The 8,446-nt window shown below is 46.4% G+C and overlaps 3 protein-coding genes across 4 annotated transcripts; all 3 read left to right on the forward strand.

Annotated features, from left to right (window-relative positions):
- Nucleotides 1-291: 291 nt before the first annotated feature.
- Nucleotides 292-3,283, forward strand: LOC108048503 (anaphase-promoting complex subunit 4). Of its 2 annotated transcripts, none has more exons than XM_017129235.2 (6): nt 292-525; nt 589-831; nt 993-1,392; nt 1,447-1,617; nt 1,679-1,841; nt 1,903-3,283. In XM_017129235.2, the coding sequence occupies exons 1-6, from the start codon at nt 414-416 to the stop codon at nt 3,133-3,135; spliced, it is 2,322 nt and encodes a 773-aa protein (XP_016984724.1). In that variant the 5' UTR covers nt 292-413; the 3' UTR covers nt 3,136-3,283. The 2 variants fall into 2 exon arrangements, with proteins under 2 accessions (XP_016984724.1, XP_016984723.1); XM_017129234.2 differs by having other exon boundaries at nt 293-525; nt 1,447-1,623; nt 1,903-3,282.
- Nucleotides 3,284-3,481: 198 nt separating this feature from the next.
- Nucleotides 3,482-4,469, forward strand: LOC108048505 (pre-rRNA-processing protein esf2-like). Its single transcript, XM_017129237.2, has 2 exons — nt 3,482-3,860; nt 4,026-4,469. The coding sequence occupies exons 1-2, from the start codon at nt 3,542-3,544 to the stop codon at nt 4,406-4,408; spliced, it is 702 nt and encodes a 233-aa protein (XP_016984726.1). The 5' UTR covers nt 3,482-3,541; the 3' UTR covers nt 4,409-4,469.
- A 354-nt stretch (nt 4,470-4,823) lies between these two features.
- On the forward strand, nt 4,824-8,402 carry LOC108048518 (T-complex protein 1 subunit beta). The gene is made up of 4 exons (XM_017129250.1): nt 4,824-4,932; nt 6,057-6,746; nt 6,992-7,619; nt 7,686-8,402. The coding sequence occupies exons 1-4, from the start codon at nt 4,930-4,932 to the stop codon at nt 7,970-7,972; spliced, it is 1,608 nt and encodes a 535-aa protein (XP_016984739.1). The 5' UTR covers nt 4,824-4,929; the 3' UTR covers nt 7,973-8,402.
- The last annotated feature ends 44 nt before the right edge of the window (nt 8,403-8,446 follow it).

Below are 8,446 nucleotides of genomic sequence, written 5' to 3' on the forward strand. Positions count from 1 at the left end.
TAAAAACGTAGATTTTTAAGAATCAAAGTATTTGTATGAATAAAAAATGAATGCGTCAAAACTGGTACAAAACTCAAAAAAAAATGGTTAATACATACATATTTAGCCAGTTGTTCGCTCTCAGAAAAAGTTCACGTACTCGAGGGCTTACCCCTTAAAAATGCAATATGTTATATTTAATTTTAAATAAAGAAAAGAAAATTCCAAATGATGTTAGCCATTATATTACTTGGAAACCCCAAAATAAACATAAAAATAGTAGCTCTTTTCCGCTCATCTCTTCGACATCGATAGCAGACGGCAATCGATAGACCTTCGATAGACACCGGCAAAGTGTAAACTACAAACCAAACTCCTTTGATATTGTCAATATTTGATGTAAAGGCGCAGTGGACGAGTCCTAGCGTGGAAAGATGGCCCAAACGAGCTCCATGAAGCTGCTGGGCGCTCGCAACATGTCCTGCATTGTGGAGCGCATGGAGTGGAATAACAAGATGGATCTGATTGCCTACGGAACGGAGAAGGGTGAGCATCTGCATCTGGGCCAGCAATATAAATAGAGTCTTACAACTGCTTTCCGTTGCCCAGGCGAGGTGGTCATCCAGCGACTGAACTGGCAGAAGATCGTTACCTTTCCCACGCCTGGCGAGGACGTGCGGGTGCGCTCCCTAAGCTGGCAAATGGACGAGACACTCCTAGCCGTCGGCTACAGCAACGGAAAGGTGGCGCTATTGGACGCGGAGAGTGAGACGATCATCTCAGGCCTGATTTACGAGGATGACATCAAGAAGGTCTTCTTCAGCAAGGCGATCAACTCGCAGGAGAACCTAGGTAGGGAGAAATTGCATTACAAAATAGCCCTGAATTCGGATTCTGTAACTTGAACCGGTTTCCAATTCGAAACCTTATATATTTATTGCATACCAAGCTGATTTTTTAAATTATAAGATATATGTCTGATTTACTGATCAAAAAGTTACATTACATTCCAGGTACCTACACCTGCAATGCGAAGGACAAGCACAGAAAGTACCTTCCCAAACTTCAGCCACTGACCAATATTGATCCCTGCCTGAAAACACTGGACCAGAAGTCTTTTCCGAAGGGATCGCCTTGCTTTCTGGTGGTGATAATGCGCAGTGGCAAGGTGCACCTCCTGCTCCTCGGTGCCCTGCAGGCGGGAAGCATTGATCTCACCCAGCACATCTTACATCCTGAGCAGTTCGATGTGTATGATGTGCGGCTGAACGGAGACTTTAATGCCATTTATGCTCTTTTGAGGGACGGCCAGGAGTTAAAGATGTTGCACTTTCACAATCAGGTGCTGCAAGAGTGCATGGCACCGATGCTGGAACTGGCCACCCATTGTGCCCACATTCTGGAAACGAAAAAGTAATAATATCTTTCATTAAAGTATTGTTGTGATCCGTTTTGTTTTACGCATAGCTACATAAATGACACGCAGCAATGTTTGACAGAAGCCTGGGAGACCGTGCAGCTGGAGATGGATAACAAGCTGACCAAGTACGCCAACTCCCAGCCATACGGACTGATTTCTGCTCACTTCCTGGAGCTGCACGTATTCGGATTCGCTACCTTTGAGGTAGAGGAGTTTCTGTTCGAGTGAGTTGCCCACTTATTGGATGAACCCAATGCTCATGAGTCCTCCCAAATTTAGAACTCTGTCCGAGAAGGGCTTTAAGAAGATTGCCAACTCGGTGGACCTCAGTCTGAGCAACCTACAGGGCTTGGTGTTCAAGCAGCTAAACGGATCGGCCATCAACATGTTCTATTTCCTCAACACGATCGCGGGTTTCGGTCGCATGTCGCACTTTTTCGAGGTTTGTTTTGGATCCGTTCGTGAATTTTCAATGCCTTTATTATCATTGACTTGTTTTTCAGTCGCTCATCTCTCCTGATGTGGCCAACGAGGCTATGAGGGCATGTGGAGCCTTTGTTCTGAAAGTCTACGAATTGCAGCGAACGATCGACACTTTGGTGTACGACATGAAGCTCTTCCACGCCTGGATGATATTCACGATACTCCGCCTGTCCCATCAGGAGATTCCCGATGATCTAGTGCTTACCGAGGAGGAGAACATTGCAATGGCCGACTTCCTGTGCGCCATGGAACCTGAAATGGAAGATCGCAGCGACGATGAAGACGAAGTAGACCCCCTTTCCGCCACGCCCCCACCGGCTCGCAGTAAATTCAACTTGGAGCGAGTGGGTCAGTATCTGGACAATGCGTACTTGACCCAGCCGTGCCCCAAGGATCCCAGCCAGGTGTGGGAGGAGATGGTGGCCGAGAACGATTGCCTTAGTCACTGCAAGTTGTTTGTGCCTCACGACAAAAATCTGTCCCTCGTCCAGCAGCGCGACAAGATGTTCAATGCAATCGACGCGGTGTTCCACAAACCAACGGAGAGCATTAGCGGTAGTTTTAAGCTTGCCTCGGCCGTCATATGCGGTGACCTGCCGCCCATGGAGCCCGGCGAAGGGTTGGAGGATCGGGAATTTGTGACCTGCAGCTACTATGTCAATGAAGCAGCTAGGAGTGATATGCTGGCGTGCACCATCAGCTGGCAGGAGGCCATGATCCTGGAGGTTAGTCGAGCGGGCGATTGTCTTGTGCGCTGCACTAGGATACAACTGCAACCGGGAATCTTCACGTCACCCGTTCACGAGGACTACTACAACCTGCGCTTTGTCGACCTTCAGTTCTACAATGAGTCGTCGCTTTCAATGCTGGCCCAGACAACGACATCAAATCCCGGCGTCCGTCCGCATAGTTACTTTGTACAGTTCTCACTGAGTGCGGCGAGGAATCAGTGCACCCAGCACCAAATGGGTCCGCTGGTGAAGCTTAAGGATGCCACTGTGACGCACAGCATCCATGACATAATCGATGGAGCCGCCTTCAAAGGATTGGACGGGGTGTGCGAGATGCTAGCCGTGTCAGGCAGCAGAAAAGTAGCCACCGTTCTCTCCGATCGCAAACGCAAGATGACCATATTCGAGATGGAAATCGAGGAGGAAGAGGACGATACCGAAATGTCGCAGGCCTCGTTCCTGGAGATCAGCAAGGAATCTGTCCTGGCCGGCGTCGCTGATTCCGAGAAACCAGATGCGTAGTTTCAAAAGCTTCTCGTTATTACCATGATTGTTGAGTATTGCGGCTTTTTGTCTTGCATCTATAAAATTAAAATTCATTACAATGTATTTAGCGTGTGATAATTTAAGATCGTGGAACTTAAATTATTTTAATAATAAAACATTTAAGAAATCTCAACGAAAGTGGTCGATTTTTAATATGTTAAACAATTTTCGCTATGATTTATAAGACCTTTTTATTTATCCAAACAAAGACACCCCCTTCAAGATTTAAAGTTTATGGACGTTAGATAATTGAGATATATATTCGAAGGGTATAAAAATATCGATAGCTCACCGAATTATCGTCAATAAGTAAATTGCTGACTGTCATCCCTAATAGCGTGTTCACGAGAACACAAAATAATATAGTATAATTTTAAATAATATGAAAAATATTAAAAGAAAAACAAATCCAAAACCAGTCCCTGCCCCCATGGAAGTGGAGGAGAGTGAACCGGAGGATGCGCCAGCAGATGAGCCACATAATAGCGCCGGGGAGCCAAATCCCTCAGATGACGACGATGAAATGGACCTGGCCAGCTTCAAAGTCAGCTCCAGTTCCTCTGTCCCCACCAAGAAACGCAAAAAGGGCATCATCTACATATCCAATATTCCCCAACACATGAACGTGACGCGCCTGCGGGAAATCCTGGGGGAGTTCGGAACCATCGGAAGGGTTTATCTGCAACCGGAGAAGCTGTCAAGTGAGTTGAACAAATGGAATGTGTTAGAAAGCCTGAATCTGTGAGGTATTAACTGTCTTGAAGACCCGTTGAAACTCAGCAGGTTCACAAAGCTTAAATACAACAAGAATACAAATTTAGTTATACTTCTTACAACATGTGATTTAATCCACAACTAACCCTCAGGTGCCAAGGCCAAGAAGAACAAGCGGAAGCGTTACAACATCCACTTCACCGAGGGCTGGGTGGAGTTCGAGTCGAAGCGGGTGGCCAAGCAGATCGTTCCCCTGCTGAACAACAAGCAGATCTCCACGCGGAAGAAGTCGCAGTTCTACGACTCGCTGTGGGCAATGAAGTACCTGCCCCGGTTCAAGTGGGTGCACCTCACCGAACGGATGAACTACGAGCAGGCGGTGCACAAGCAACGGCTCCACACAGAGGTCTCGCAGGCCCGCAAGGAGACCACCTTCTTCCAGAACAATCTCGACAAGAGCGAGTTCCTCAAGAAACAGGCTAAGAAGGCCAAAAAAGCCGAAAAGCAGGCTGCCAATGGCGATAGTGCGGCTTGAGCCCTCGATGGACTGTAGTTTCTATGTTTACCTGATTGGAAATACACTTAACTTAAGCATATACATTCTGGACTTTTTTTCAAGAGCGGGTAACATTTAAACGGTTTTTATAAATGGGTTTACTTGCCGTTCTTCGATCTTTCAAATTTCCCGCTTGTTCAGATTTCGATAGATACAAAGCTATCGTTTGGTGGTAGTTGGCGGCGAAATCGTTTGGTGGTGGTTGGCGGCGAAATCATCACAGTTTGTTAAATATTATTGGTCTGTTAAATGTCTTTATACTGCAACTATAATTAAATATCTGTTAGAAAGTTCTGAATAAAATAACAAATAATTTAATAAACAAAACTAATTATTGGTATTTCTGATAGAAAAGTATGTTTAGTATATTCCCTGAAAATGAGAATCATTTTTATTGAGAGCCGGTCACATTGTATTCCACCATTTTCTTTGTCGCTTTGTTGCGCCCGTGTGGTATTCGAAAATTCTGTGATCAAAAACCGACTAATTACGCATAGAAAATGGTAAATTATAAACGAACAATTAAGTTTTTCGCATGGTTTACGGTGTGGACGAGCGGTGTGGAGTGAATTCGGAGAGTTTTCATTGATAATTCCGGGCAAATCGTCGTTTTCATTTGCCGGGTGTGTGAGGCACAAGCCATTTTGACAGGCGGCTTTGCACGTGAGCTGCGGATTCCGATTTCGATTTGGGTTTCCAGAAGGTTCTCCTTCCGATTCGGTGATCCTAATGCTGCCTACACATTTCTTCTGAGGATCGGACCGAGGAACCCTCGGAGAACCTTCCAGATCAATCCATGCCGTTTTTGCTTCCGATGATTCACTCGGCGCCGCTCTCTCGCCTTCCATTTTTGGGGGTTAGGTCGAGCCGATATGACTGCACGGAGAGAAAAACATAACAACATATAGATTCTATATATTTTTGGACCCCTCAGCCATCTGGTTCGTCGTCCTTTCAAATTTGGCCGTTTTACCAGGCAATCTTTGTCAGAAATCGCAGCATATTGGTCGCCATATGAATATGACAATGCAATCTTGTTCTACTATATTCATATACAGTTTTTTAAAATGATATGTTGACATTTACCAGATGGAGGTGTTTTCAACTTGTGAATTTTAAGAAATTTATTGTCCTTTAAAAAAATTATATTTTTCAACTGCTAACTGATGTCGGCATTCTGTTCCAAATAAATTCAATTTTTAATCATACTTTGTAATAAAATTCATATTAAAATCGAACTGGTTGTGGATGAAAACACATTCCGTAAAGTTTAGCTTAAAGCTTAAATTGTATTTATAAAAGTATTTGGTTCCTAGGATTAAAACTCTAGAAAAATCTTTAGCTAGGATCATTTCGGTGATCAAGTATAATTGAATTTCTATTATATCTGGTTATCCAGGATTTTCATATATATTTGAAACTCCATAATGTTCTTTGTGGACTTCGGTGACTAAACTGTAATTACATATCTAGAAAGTGCGATCATATTAAAATTTGTATTTCTGTGAATAAGTGTAAATGGATCTACAAATGCATAGGCTTTTAAATAGACTGGAAACCGTAACCTCAAGCTTTTTTAAAGGGGGTAAAAGCTATCTCACTTATTTTGCCCGCGTTTTTATTGCAGGAGATGTCCTTGAATCCCGTGCGCGTGCTCAAGAATGAGGCGCAGGAGGAGAAGGCCGAGATGGCCCGCCTGTCCTCGTTCATTGGCGCCATCGCTATCGGAGATCTGGTGAAGAGCACCCTTGGCCCCAAGGGCATGGACAAGATCCTGGTGGCCACCGGCCGCAATGCCGGCCAGGTAGAGGTGACCAACGATGGTGCCACCATTCTGCGTGCCGTCGGTGTCGACAATCCGGCCGCCAAGATCCTGGTCGACATGTCGCGTGTCCAGGACGAAGAGGTGGGCGATGGCACCACCTCGGTCACTGTTCTGGCCTCAGAGCTGCTGCGCGAGGCCGAGAAACTAGTCGAACAGAAGCTTCACCCACAGATCATCGTCTCCGGCTGGCGCCAGGCCACCCATGTGGCTCTAGAGGCGCTCACCGCCGCCGCCCAGGACAACTCGTCCAGCGACGAGAAGTTCCGCAACGATCTGCTCAATATTGCCCGCACCACGCTCTCCTCGAAGATCCTGCACCAGCACAAGGACTTCTTCGCCAATCTGGCCGTGGATGCGGTCATGCGTCTGAAGGGCTCCGGCGAGCTCAAGTCCATACAGATCATCAAGAAGTCGGGCGGCACACTGTCAGACTCCTTCCTGGACGAGGGCTTCCTGCTGGACAAGAAGCCGGGTGTACACCAGCCACAGCGTGTAAGTGCCTGTTTAGTTTGTTCGGGCTACAGTTATAGATTTTAGATTCATCCTTCAGCTTTGCTGTCTATTAACGCGTCAAAATGACTGTGAGCTATGTGGATTTGACTTCATATCACAGCCATTTTGACGAGTTTGTTGGGCAGGCACATCATCGGGGACGTTAAGAGTCCAATCCAAGTGAATTTTCAAGACCTAATCCCAGATCAATTCCTCATACAAATCCCTGGTTTTTCTTACCGCAGATTGAGAATGCCAAAATCCTGATTGCCAACACTCCCATGGACACCGACAAGATCAAGGTGTTCGGCAGCAGCATCAAGGTCGATTCGCTGGCAAAGATCGCCGACCTGGAAATGGCCGAGAAGGAGAAAATGAAGGAAAAGGTGGACAAGATCCTGAAGCACCAGTGTAACGTGTTTATCAACCGACAGCTGATCTACAACTATCCGGAGCAGCTGTTCGCCGATGCCCAGGTGATGTCCATCGAGCATGCCGATTTCGATGGTATCGAGCGTTTGGCTTACTGCACCGGCGGCGAAATCGTCTCCACCTTCGAGAATCCCTCGCTGGTGAAGTTGGGCGAGTGCGATCTCATCGAGCAGGTGATGATCGGCGAGGACACTCTGCTGCGTTTCAGCGGCGTGAAGCTGGGCGAGGCGTGCACCATCGTGATCCGCGGCGCCACCCAACAGATCCTGGACGAGGCTGATCGCTCCCTGCACGATGCCCTGTGCGTCCTGGCGGCTACCGTCAAGGAGTCGCGCATCATCTTTGGTGGTGGCTGCTCGGAGGCGCTGATGGCCAACGCCGTGCTGAAGAAGGCTGCCGAGACAGCCGGCAAGGAGGCCATCGCCATCGAGGCCTTTGCCCGTGAGTTTACTTTACTTGCTGCTTGTTGAGCCCTTATATTGAATCCCTATCTAATCCGGATTACAGGTGCCCTGCTGTCGCTGCCCACGGCCATTGCCGACAACGCTGGCTACGATTCCGCACAGCTCATCTCGGAGCTGCGCGCCGGCCACGCCCAGGGCAAACAGACTCTGGGTCTGGACATGGAGCTGGGCAAGGTGGCCGACGTTCGCGAGCTGGGCATCACCGAGTCCTTCGCCGTGAAGCGCCAGGTCTTGATGTCCGCCTCCGAGGCTGCCGAGATGATCCTCCGCGTGGACAACATCATCCGGTGCGCTCCACGCCGACGCGTTCCCGACAGGGGCTACTGCTAGGCGCTTAAGTATTCTCGTTCTAGGATCCTATTTTTTTTAATTATGAACTCTCGTTTAACATCATCGCTAATCTTATACGTTTTGTTTACACTAATAATCCACACACCACACATTAGCATTTATATTGCACACCCAGAAACACACAGTATCGCACACTTTCTCGCTAAATTTGTCCCTTTCGTGTAATTCTTTCACTTAATTGTTAAACAAATTGATATGTTGCAAGCCGAGCTTTTGATTCGATGAGTGGATGGGTGCGATCAAACAAAAACATTTCAAAAATGTCTAAAACACCATCAAACCAACAAATAAACAAACTTGTAAATGAATACAAATTTTGTAAACATTTGATGTGCGCAAATTGAAGACCATTAAACAGCAAACAAAAAATGAAAATAAATGATAATATATTTATGCTTAACAAAACTAATCGAAATGTGTTTTAAATTAATTTATATGGATTTGTATACAGGT

The sequence above is a fragment of the Drosophila rhopaloa genome, unplaced genomic scaffold (genome assembly GCF_018152115.1).
Source record: "Drosophila rhopaloa isolate 14029-0021.01 unplaced genomic scaffold, ASM1815211v1 contig_3, whole genome shotgun sequence".
NCBI lineage: Eukaryota > Metazoa > Arthropoda > Insecta > Diptera > Drosophilidae > Drosophila > Drosophila rhopaloa.